This window comes from Stegodyphus dumicola, chromosome 3, assembly GCF_044657685.1.
Source record: "Stegodyphus dumicola isolate Sdum_Otavi_A_Nest chromosome 3, ASM4465768v1".
NCBI lineage: Eukaryota > Metazoa > Arthropoda > Arachnida > Araneae > Eresidae > Stegodyphus > Stegodyphus dumicola.
In genome coordinates, this window is record NC_140770.1 from 170,005,213 (window position 1) to 170,018,630 (window position 13,418).

The 13,418-nt window shown below is 29.4% G+C and overlaps 1 protein-coding gene across 2 annotated transcripts in view; it reads left to right on the forward strand.

Annotated features, from left to right (window-relative positions):
- LOC118197801 (uncharacterized) overlaps window positions 1-13,418 on the forward strand; it is a 109,228-nt gene that overhangs the window by 75,443 nt on the left and 20,367 nt on the right. The window contains exon 4 of one of the 2 annotated variants that reach the window (XM_085813607.1): window positions 10,578-10,748. In XM_085813607.1, coding sequence (XP_085669733.1) covers window positions 10,578-10,748 — 171 coding nt within the window. The remainder of the gene's footprint in view (window positions 1-10,577; window positions 10,749-13,418) is intronic. The other variant, XM_085813608.1, reaches the window with a different exon arrangement.

Here is a 13,418-nt window from a genome sequence, read left to right on the forward strand (position 1 = left end):
GCTGAGCTTGTTAAGAATTTCTTGAGCACAACTCGGCCGCTGAGAAAAATTAAAATTAATAAAATCTGAATGAAATTGAAGACTAAGAAACAAAGAGTAAAATCGGAAGTAGAAATTTAGAAATTATATTTTTGAAGGCGGATATGCGCCAAGTTGAATTTCGCGTCTTTATCAGCGATGGGTGGCCATTATTTGGTACATCCAAAATGGCTTCTTGCTCACTCTCAATCCTTCGAGGATTCTTGGAATCCATTGAAAGCTTCTTGAAACTTAGCCCTATATAAATACAGGTGGGTTAGATTTGGAATAAATTCATAGTGAAAGTTCATAGCTATATAATATCGTGATTTCTTGGCAATTCCTTTACGAGTTTTCAACACATTTCATTTCTTTATGTGTAAGTGTTCATTAATAAAGATAATAATAAAAACAATAAATTCTATCGTGAATCGTGAGACCACCTAGCTACACCTGGATCGAGGAGGATTCTAAAATGTACTATTGATGTATTATAATTAAATTGTAATTGGTTTCTATAAAGAATAAAAGTCCTATAGTTTTATTGTCTCTTCTGTGAGATGAGCACACACACACACACACACACATATATATATATATGTAATCAATAATCAATAATTTATTATTAGAAAATGTATATATATATATATTATCACCAAGGGAAAAAATTAAAGCCATGAATTATTAGAAAATATTTTAGTAATTAATTTAAGTAGCTTTCCACGTCAGTATACAAAGTTATTTATAATTTTATAGTAGTAAAATTTATTTAAAATTTGTATGGAAAAATCCTTTAACAGTAAATGTTTTTCAAATTTTCAAATAAGGATCAAATAATTATCAAACTATTTATTTTGTTAGAGTTTGATCATCAGCTATGTACAACATTCAATTATTAGGAGGATATTAGTCTACTTAAGCCAAAAAGTTTTTATCATAAACAAAATCTAAAATAAAAATGAGTAAAAATTCTTCTTAATTTAAGGTATTTGTTAAGAACTGAATTAGATGAGATCCTTACAGATAGATAGATAGATAATTTGACAGCAAATTTGGATTTTTTTACTAAGATTTAACTTTGAAACTGTGTTTATCCTCAGGAAAGGTTAACCAATCAAACGAGAAAGAAATGTTGGAGAACTGAAAATTGTTAGCAATGGGCGTGTAGGCAACAACTATTATTGGTCATAATAACTACAACTAACTACTACCAGCTAATAACTACTACTACTTTCGCTTCACCCATAGCTTAGCATGAAGTGTTGTCATGACTAAAATCGGCAAGGAATTACCGAGAGCTAGAAGAAAAAATAAAGATATTATAATACGAAAAATTGATTATTGCTTTTGTTTTGTCATTTAAATTATTATAAAAAAGAACATTGCAAGCGACAACATTCTTGGTGACCCGGACGGTATGCATTGCAACAGGCTTTTCGACAGAAATTAATGGATTCAGTTCGGTCCTTTTTCATTAAAGTATATAGTTTTCTTCTTTCAAATTAGTTCTGAAAGAAAAATAAAACCACATTCTCTCTGCAGTAGAAATTGCATGAACAGCAATTTGAGATTCGGTCGACAAGACCATTAAATGATTGTTTTTACGTAGCTTTCTTCAATTTATGTAATTAAAAAATTTTCTGCCTATCAACTTTCATATTTCAACCCATTTTCATTGCGAGCTGTCACTAGGGGAAATTTAGGGGGAAAAAATAACAAATAGAAGACACCTGCTTTATATAGTGTTTTCATGAGAACTTTTCGTTCACTATGTTCTTTTTCATTCTTGGTGTTTAGAAATGTGTTCTTCAGTTAGCTGAGACGTGCAGCCACCTAAAATCTCATAAATTAAATGTCATACTAGACGACTGGTGGGTGTGTCACGTGACACGGACCGACCGGTTTGACTGGCAACTTGGGACCTCCATTTCAAACTTTTGGCCAAGGGGGGGATAAAATATAAATAAATAATAAAAAGAAAAATTAAACAAACACGAATGAACGAAACCTATTTTTCGTTTTCTTGTTCATTCCCTCTTACTTTCATTCGAGTTTGTGTATAATAATAAAGTTAGTCACGGAACACTGACATTGAATTTTCAGAGAAGACGCAGCCGTCGAACATAAATCTTCGGTTAAATGTGACTCGTTCGAATGTCTTCCCACTGTCAAGACGCCTTCATACGCATTATTATGTGTAATTTCGAGAGTTCTAAAATGGAAAACATACGATTTACAGCGTACAGTGTTATAGATATACTTAATAAAAATTTTATACGCAATCTATTTCAGGAAAATTGTTAAAATTATTCTTGAAATCTATTTTTGGTAGAAATGTTTTCAAGCGAATTAATTACCATTTAAAATGGCTTATATTTCTACTTAACGTTTGTGAAAATTATAATTTTAGAACTGTTTCTGTCTCTAATAATACATAATTTATCCGTAACATGGAATATATAACTCTTGTTAAATCATTAATTTGCTAACTCGCAAGTATAATTTAGGTATACAGTTATTAATTTTTTGTTCTCATTGACTCTCTAAATACAAGAATAATTAATGTGATCAAAATCATTATTTTTTCTGTTTCGAATTGTATTTCTGTTTTGAATTCTGATTTAATTTACGTAATCAAATTAATATATATTCCTCAGAATAAATCTGCTTGAAACACAAGTAAATTGTTAATAGAGATTTTTTGTTAGGCTTACGTCATCCATTTGTGGTAACATAATTATTACAATAGAAATAAAATATTCAACTATTATTATTACGCATCAAATTAAAAAATTCTGATGAAAGATGTAAATTAAGTTTATGCTGTTTTCTAACGATTTAGACAAAATGTCTTCTACTCTATTAAATATTTAAAAATATTTCGTTTGGAAAATATACTTTAATTTCCTTTAATAAGTTTTCTCAGAATCGTAACTGGAGATTTTCTAGTTCTATCTCTTTATAAATGAAATTAAATTTTCAGAAAATGTACAGATTTATCACATTCCCTTCCCCGCCTCCCTTTCTTGCGTATTTTTGTGCTAGTATAAGTGGTTATCATGTCTATCTAACAGCTGAAAGATTCGTGATTCGAATCACGGCCAGAGCAAAGTTTGGTTTTTTACATTTCTTGCTGCAAAGAGTCCAATGGTTTTCTTCAGCATATAAATCTAATGCAGGAGTTCCTATCCAGGGGTATTCGAACCCATGCGAGGTCACATTCGAGGGGGCGACAGATTATATTTTCTTTGAGCAAAAATCATATTTGAAATGCAGTTTGAAACAATAAACAGTACTCTGGTACAATATTGGTGTTTGGCAATGAAGAGGTTCCCAAAATTTAGTGAAAAGGCACTATTTGTCCCTATATAGTTATGTGAGTCTGAATTTAGTGTCCTTTCGTCAATCAAAACACATTCAGAAATCGCTTGGATGCACAAGCAGATATGCGAATTACTATAAGCAAGAATTATCCACGATTAAAAAAAATCTTATTCAGTAAACAACAGAAAGTAATACATCGCTTTTAAAATATTAATGCAAACATTAATTTTTGTAATATTTTCTTATGGCTTAAGATGTATATCAACATTTGCTATGAAAGCTAAAAAATGTGCGAAGTGATGTAAACAATTAAATTTAAGAATAATAAAAATTTAAATACATTAATAACCCTTTGTTTAATGCTTAACAGAACTTTTCAAGTATTCAAAACATTAAACCAGGACGATTAATGCTTACATACGGGAACAATATGAACAATGCATATGGGAACAATATGTTTCGTCCTTCTCGACATTATAAGAGGCAAACCATTGTATATAAATTTTCTTGCTTGTAAAATTATTTTTCAAATAGTCTTAAATCAAAGAACTGCCCTTACATGATGCTCTTTACTCTGAATAAGTTCAGAAAAAAATAGTAAATTTCAAACAAATTATATTAAATAGTTAAAAGACTATATACAAAATCATAGTTAAACTAAAAGAAAAACTAGAAAACTGTGCACAAATACTTCAAAAACGCTATTCATTTAAATTCTGAAAACTTCCGAGTAGTCAGTCTTACAATTAAGAAAGAGGTGACTCGTCAAGGCGAAGGTTTAAACTTTTAAAAACTGTTGCAGGCTAAAAAATGTAAAAATGAAACTTAATTTTTACGAGCTGTTAGGTTTAAACTAAGCTGATTTAAATAAAATAAATAAAATTAAAATAATAATAATAATAAAAAAAATAAAAAAACAGAATTATAGAAAAGTTAAATTAAAACTTACTATTGCAGTACTTAAAATCTTTTCTACAAAGTGGAGTTTTACGCTGAATTTTCTATAGTTTTATTTATGAAGAGTTTAATTTAGTGAAACAGTTTAAACCATTTTAAATGCTGAATAAAAATAAACCACCACAAAATAACTTATATATTATAATTCGTATTATAACTGAGTAATAATAATTAGGTTACTAAGATGTGTCCCATCATAAATTTGTTCTAAATCAAAATATCAAGCAGGTCACAAAGAAATCAGGTGGAACATTCTAAGGGCTGTTTAGATATGTATATATATATATATATATATCAAAAGATAATAATTAAATCAAAATCAAATTCATAAAATATGGGTTACCTTCTAACAGGAAATGCGCATATCAAAATTAAAACAGAAACATAATTATTTAAAAACTGGAAAAACAATTCAATAAAATTCATAAAATTGTTATAAAATTTTAAAAACTGTAAAAAATTTCCTTGTTTTTCAAGGAGCAGCCTAAGAATTTTCGAATAAGAGCCCCGTTTCTGAGTTATGTCTATATGATTGTTAGTACTGGAAACATTTAAAAAGAATTAAAATAAAATGTCAATTAAGATAATTTAATTAAAAGCAAGATAATGTTCTTTAAGTAATAATTAATTAAAATGCTTTAATAATATATCATCTTAATTTGAATTTTTTTAACTTCTTTTTATGTATATACATAGGAACAGCTAATAGCAACTTCGTAAGGATAAACAGCTTCATATAAGGATGAACTTGTACTATACAGTTGTGGCCAAAATTGTGGACACTTTTGGAAATTTTTATGTTTTTGAACTTTGTATGCTTATAGAAAACGTTACATTTCACAAAATGAAAACTTGTATACATCATTTTAAAGAGAATTTATTACTGAATTCAATACAAAACACAAAATTCAATTATTTGCAATACAAAAACTGTAAACGATAATAGTTATCGATATACATTAGATAGTGATGATTGCAGTGAGTTATCAGTACTTAGTAGGGAACCCTTTATTTTTGATTACAGCTTCACATCGACGTTTCATTGAGCTGACAAGAGTTTTAAGCTCTTCTTTCGTTATTACATGATGCCAAGAAACAATTATAGCCTCAATTAGTTCCCTTTTATTTGATGGGCGCCTCATTCGGACAAGAGTTTTCAAACGGTACCACAATTTTCGATAGGATTGAGGTCAGAACTGTTTCTTGGCCATGACAACAATTTAATACTCTTTGTACGAAACCACTCTTTAGATATTTTGGCCGTGTGGCAAGGAGCAAAATCCTGCTGAAAAATAAACGAAGCATTGTTGGAAAAGAGATCTCTGATGGAAGGTTTTGTTTTGTTTTATATGGGCGCAGCCCTTCCGCCTGGTTTGTTGAACCTTATGAAGAAAAGCGGGCGCAACCCTTCCAACAACAAACGACACGAGCCGGCCGTGTCCCCCCCCAAAAAAAAACAAGATCAATTTAGCAGCTTAACAGAATGAAAAGAAAATTAGGTTAGTATACTAAAAAGAATAACACGGCACACAAAAACACAAAAATATTTAAGCTGTCCCTGGACCTCTGCATATAAAGTCTTTCTCTCCCTTTAAGGGTAGTTTCCATAAATTGAACGCTTTCAGTATGTTAGCTCGATCAATCAGAGATACCGATGACATGTTTATGAGAATTGATGACTTTCATAATGTCTTGTGCAAATTTTACTCCTTTTTTTATAATTTTGAATCATTTCTCTTACACTTCCGATTCCATGTAAGGCTCTTACCCCCCCCCCCGGTGAGTGTACAATTTTCAATAAAATAATTGCAGTCACCAGCAGTATCACATTTAAGGCATAAATTTACCCCCTGGAGGTGGAATCTCTGTAAGTACATAGGAAAGCGTCCATGCCCTGTTACTAATTGATTATAATCTTTATCGCAAAATATAGGCATATTCTTCTTAATTATTATATTTGACAAGGCCTCTGATCTTCTAGGAGACACATTCCATTGATCAAACCAGGTTTTATACATGTGATCTTTCATTTTGCTAATTGTAACTTTTTTAGAATGTTGTAGATCACCTTCAGAGATCCCATCCCCCAGGGCAGCCTCCTTTGCCAGGGAATCCACCCTCTCATTCCCAATGATACCAATATGGACCTTTACCCAATGACTCTGATGGAAGGTAGAAGATTTGGTTCTAGAATAGTGTCAATGTATTTTCTGGCATTCAGTGTCCCATCGATGACATGAAAGCGACCAATACCATCTGCTGACATGCATGACAAATCATAACACTAACTGGGTTCTTCACAGTAGCTTGAATGCAGTCAGGATGTAGCTCTTCTCCTATTCTACGTCTTACATATTTTCGCCCATCACTACCGAATAACGATATCTTAGTTTCATCACTCCATATAACTTGTGACCACTGATCATCTGTCCAATTAATGTGTGCCTTTGCCCACTGTAGTCTTTTGTTTTTCGTTGCTGAAAATTAAGATAAGGCTTTTTTCGTGGAATTCTACCTCTCAGTCCAACATCTGTTAATCTTCTCCTGATTGTTCTTGAACTGACAGAAACACCAGCATCATTCAGTTCACTTCTGATCGCCGCTGATGACATTTTTCTATCTTGCAGCCATAGTCATTTTATTCTTCTGTCACCAATAGATGTGATGCACCTTTTTCGGCCTTTTCCTTCTTTGTTTTTTATTGAATTTTTCTCCTGATATCTTTCGGACTCCAGATGTAGTCACTGAACCACCCACCTATCTTGCAATTTCAGCATAGGAAAGACCCCTTTCTCGTAACACAATAATATTACATCTCTTTCTAGGTGTTCAATCTACTCTTTTATTTGATATCATTGCTTCTTGACTAAATATTAAAAATTTTTACAAAAATTCCTACTTGTAATTGCAGTGTATAAGAAACAGGTCCTCCTTCTACAAAACAAAGCAAAATAATGAATTGTTTCAAGTGTAAACATGATGTCAGCTTCTACTGGCAGTTACTAACATTTGATTGGTTCTCAGAACAAGAACAGTGATTGGCCAGGAAAGCTAGACATTACAAACCACTTCATAACTGTGTGTTTTATTTATATTAAAGTACATATAACTTTTTTGTATTGCAAGTAATTGAATTTTGTGTTTTGTATTGAATTCAGTAATAAATTCTCTTTAAAATGATATATACAAGTTTGCATTTTGCGAAACGTAACAATTTCTATAAGCATACAAAGTTCAAAATCATAAAAATTTCCAAAAGTGTCCACAATTTCGGCCACTACTGTATATAATATTATAAGCTATGTTCACAAATAGTTAAATTAGTTTATGGATGATAGGAAAAATGTAGCCCAAACTCTGAGGTTAAGATATAAACTCAGAAAAATATATTGTCAAGGAATTTTATTTTGATTAAACTCATCAAGTAAATTTTATTTTTTTAAATTTATATCTTCAGTTGTAGTGAAAAATAATGTTCAGTGAACTTTAATTGTTGCACTTGAACGAAACATTAAGAAGAATTACATGTGTCTAATTTTCCAACGTTTTTAGCATCAAAATTTTTTATACATTATAGGTCTTTAAGCAGTGTGGTCTTGAAATCGTTACGACTTTGACGGCTGTCATAATTCTCTAAACTATTCCAGATTTGTATGTATACTTGCCTTTGCCATGAATAACTCTTAAAAAAGCATTGATGTTTCCTACAAAACGACTCTGTGATCGAGTTTAGCAACTTCAGATTTAGATAAATGTGCATATTAATTACTTTACTCATCAAATTAAGCATTTCGAAAAACTAATAACTAAATAGTGACATCAAGAAATGATATGGTTCACTCCAAGATATGGAAAAGCCCAGCGTTATGCGACAACAGATTAACAAGACACCATACTGTGTAAAAAGTGATTCAAAAAGGCTAAAATCTCTGTTTGGAAATTAAAATGAATTTGGAAATTCGAAAATCAGTCATCTTTATTAAAATTGATTTTACTGAAAAGATAAAAATAAAATATTTGATAGCGAACAAGAAAGGAATGGGTTACTTTTAGAAATTCAAACAGTTTTTGCTATTTGGGATTGGAGCAACGCCAGTACAAAATATTTAATTTTGAAAAATGTGACCCCCCTCCCCTGATTTGGAGATGAGACCTTTTTTATGCAAAATGAAAATGGCTCATTTTTGAACTCATAATTTTCAAAAGGAATTTTTTTTTGAATAATACATGTTCCAAAAATAAATTTTTTTCCTATTAAATAAATTTCGACATCTTCCATTTCAAAATACCTATTTTTTCTTTTAAAAAATAAAGATTATAATATACGTTTTTAGCTATAAGGAAAAGGTTACATTTTTATTTTTATAGCAATTGTTATTTCTAAACTAAAGAAAAAGTGTCACATGGAAGAATTTTTAAAAACGCATGCAAACGCATGCAGTTCTGTGCTACATAAAATTAATACTTCTTTACTGCCGTACTTACAAAAGTGGGAGAGAAAGAATTTTATACATATATATTTGTAACTCTCATAATATGTCACAAATAAGTACGTCTTTTTTTCCTTATTCTTTTTTTTTTCTTTTCCTTTCCACTTTTAGAAATCCTTGTTAATATAAATAACAGGTCATTGATAAATTTCCTAACCGAATTTAAAAATTTCACTTTCAATGTACAGCAGAAGTTTTTAAAATTTCACAGTTAATAGAAATAAATTTTTGATAAATATGTTTTCGTTTTTGATAGTTTAGTCACTTTAAGGAAATACTTTCGGTGCAATGCAATTTTTAATTAATACATAATCCACCATCGAGCAGAAATACTTCGATATCATATCTTGGACAGGGCATATTCTAAAAACAGAAATTTTGAAAAGTAGGATTGAATACAATACGTACAAGAATGATTGTATTTCATTATAAAATATGAATCTGATTTTAAAACAGTGTTCTCAAACTCATATTACATGCGAGCCGAGTGTACAATCTATTGGTCAGAATTTTTTTTTTAACAAGAGAAAAAAAAATGTAATAAATTTTACATTTTGTTTACAAAATATTTATCAAAACACTTGTAGATAATAATTATAATGCTGGGAAGGAAAATAATTCAAGTTTATATCTATTTTGTATTAGATATTTAAAATTTGGTACGTAAAAGCCATTTTTGTCGGTTATACTCTGTTATTCAAATACATTAGAAGTTTATTATGGTTGTTTTATCTTTAATAACCTACCTTAAATTAAAAATAAATAAATTATGGAAAACAACAAACTTGAGTAAACAAGCATGTATATCTATCTACATTTCCTTTTTCGGGCTTCAATTTTAAATGCTTCTGGTTTAATTCAAATACAATTCTACTAACTTTATGTAAGGACATGATATACTCAGTATTAAATCAGTCAATAAATAGTTATTTTATTACTTTGCAGCTATTGCGCAAGCATTAGGAAACTTATTTCGATATTTCAATGTATTTCAATTAATTCATTCTATGTATCTTCTATGTATAGGTACAAAACTTGAGTAAATTATGGCAACATAATTTCTTTCTCTTATTTATTAAATTTTCCTTCGACGCATAAATAAAAATACGTGTATGTAATAAAATAATTGTAAACTTCATTTTTTATAACATAATATGCACTTGATCGCGTTTCGGCTTGGATAAAGTTCGTAGCATTGGAGAGAACTGACTAGAAATTATCTTCATCCCGGATTGTAAATATTTTTTTTTTTTTTTTTTTTTTGTCAATCGGGTTCGTTTCTTATTAATTTTCAACTACTGAAAAAAGCTGCTCACCTAAAAATATACTTCCAAACAAAGCGATAATTCTTAGTGCAAAATTTGTAATTGAGTATCTGTGTTTTTCTCACAGATACAAATAAAAATTAATAAATTAATAAAACCTGTATTATCAAATTTTCGAATAAGATTTATATCACACTGTAAAGAAATTAGCTCCATTTACTCGGTTTTCAAATAACTGAAACTTTGAAATTTTTGCAACAGAGACATAACTGAAATGTATCCTTGGATTGAAAAATTCGTGGATCTAGATAAATAAAATCGAAGATCGATCTTAGAGATCGAAAAATTTTGAATTATAAAGTAAAGGAAACGTAGAGTTTTCGAATTCACAAATTCAATTAGTAAATTACTGTAAGCACTTCAGTGAGATTTTGCAAGCACATCACCTTGAAACAAATTGTATAAAATTGTTGATTACATGTGTCGATGGCATTCAAAAATATATGTTTATTGAAAACTATAGTACTGGAATGCTGATGATGATGGAGTTCCACGGCTTTCTTTGCAGACAACGAACAGACGAGCCGGCCAAATCTGCACCAACTGCGGCACGACGACGACAACTCTCTGGAGACGGAACAACCACGGGGAACCAGTATGCAACGCTTGCGGCCTCTACTTCAAACTTCATGGGGTAAGTTCTGAGATTTTCTTGGTCAATAAGTCAGTTGACTGACTGTTTACGACTTACCAGTATGCTGTTTAATTAAGGCGCCATAAATGTTTAAAAATCGAGTAAAATAATAATAATTCTATAATTTAATTTTGCCGTAACTTTAATAATTCTAGAATAATTTGTTTGCGGTAATACTAATTCTAATTTTCCATTTCTTACTGCAGCTAATTATTTTAAATAAACCTAATATGATTAATGTAGAACATTCGAAAAATGATAATTTTGTTTATTTCTGATCAGTAATAATTAATTCTTCAATTCTGACCAATAATAATTCTTTATACAGATCAGTAAAAATTCTGTAAATAATAATATAAGTAATTTATATGTATATCAGTAATAATTCTACATATATATAGATTCTGATCAGTAATAGTTCTAAATATAATGTAGTAATTTTAATAATTCTTATTAGTCATAATTATGTAATAGATAAGTAATTCTATAAGTCAAATCAGTAATAATAATTCTTTAATTTAACTCTTGCAGTTCATTGCTTATAAAAATGACAATGATGAAAACAATAATTCTGTAGTTTAATATTTAACATCTTAATCAATATGTGGATTGATTAATAATTCATCATTTGCTTATGTATTGTTTGATTAAAGCAAGAATAAATGTTTAGAACGCTCAAAATTGCATGAAATAAATGATGATAATCATGATTATAGTCATAATAAACAATGAATATATATAATAATATGCATGAAATGATAAATCATGCTAATACGCATGAATGTTTAATATATATGAATAAAAGATGATAATATGCATCAAATAATAAATGACGGTTACTCAAACTAATTTGAAGGGGGGAAAAATTCTCATCCCACTATACTTAAAAAATATAAACATTTATAACTGATTTTTTACTGTAATTATGCCATCCAGGAATATTAAGAACGTTTTTAAATTCTGTATATAGAAATTTTTGTAAAATTTTACCTACTGATTCTCGTAATTGTTTAATTGTTCTAACGATTGTTTCAAATCTCAATGCTTGCCTTTATTGTCCTAATCGTTATCCAGTTGTCTAATTTGGCCAACTGTTACTTCTTCTTCACCATGTTATAGTTTTATTTACACAAGAAAATGTCGGATAAATATTTTATTGACTTATTTATGCAGACGAAATTTTTCAACAATATAATGAATTCCATTTTAATCCAGTTGGAAAATTTAGCCTGCGTTTGTATACTAAAGCCTCCGAAATATTTATTCAACATAATACTAATATTATATAAGAAATCTAGAATATTATATGAGAAAAATATAACATTCTAGAACATGTCGAAAAAATATTAGCTCTTTTCTTTTGCTTTACTTAGGTTCTGGTTACAAACTTATGGCAATTCATAATTTGATTTTATAATTATTTGTTAATGTTATCGTTATTTAAAAATTAAAAAAAAAAATAGAACATAAAGGTAATGGTTTAACTACAAGTGCACGTTATGAATTTCGCTTTTTGAAAACTTAGGTTAAAAATATTCTTCAAAGTCCTCCTTTTTAGAATTAGTAATGTAAATGATTCTACGTACTTTATTAAGAATAAAATAAATTTTGCGAATTTCTATTCAAAGTTATCTAGTTTTCTGCAGTTTTTTACTGTTGAAAAATATATGAGAAAGAAATCAGTAATATCTTTTTTAGAAATCGACTTTTTAAATTTTAAAATCTTGGAAATCAGAAAATGATGTAGATTTTAGATCGGAAAATTTTTTGGATAAGAAAAATTCCTGCAAGCTGATCAGAATTGAATTCTGATACGTTATCAGCAAATATCGTGCTTGAAGTATTTGTAAACAAGCAGGCTTGCTAGAATCAAAACAAATTGATTGCACGGAAAAGACTATACTGGACTTACTTTTTGTTTCATTTTTTTTATGCTTTAAAAATATTTGATCTTAGCTTATTTTTTTTTTCTGTTAGTAAACATAATTTTTTTTTTTCAGTTAAATACAGATTTTTAGTTCATTCTATCACAGAAGAGAACTTTTAGTTTTTCAGCTAGCAACACTGTTAAGAGAGATGAAACAGCTACGCATGGGCACTTGAGTTTTGTTAAAGGAATTTTACACAGCATATTACTTTCAATGCATGGACATTTTCAAATTCCCACTTCCCCAAATGGAAGGGGATATTTATCTGGAAACAGCATTTTGCGTTGAATCACTATAAACGGCGTATAACTTTTGAAATTGTTGCCATCAAATACTATCGCCTATATTATCTTTAGAAACATTAAGTAATGAAGAATATGCATCTATGTATGTAAGTTCCTCGTACTGTGAAAAAAATGTCGGTACCAAGAGCCCTTAAATATTGAATAACGTTGTCCTCCATCCGAACATGTGCACCTGGAAGCCTGGATTTTAATTTCGAATTTGTTTTTTATTTATTTCATATTTTGTAAAACTTTAAAAAAATTTTGATCAACAAACTCAGGATTTCAAAACTAGCAGTGGCAACATTATACGGAATAAAACATTTTTATTTCTAGCGCGGCAGGCAGTCTGACGGAAATTCTAAAGATATATTGTTTTTAAATACAAATATTTTGTAATTTTGCTGTTGAATCGAATTTTATGTGGCGTCAGCGCTGAGAACGTAAGATTTAATAAT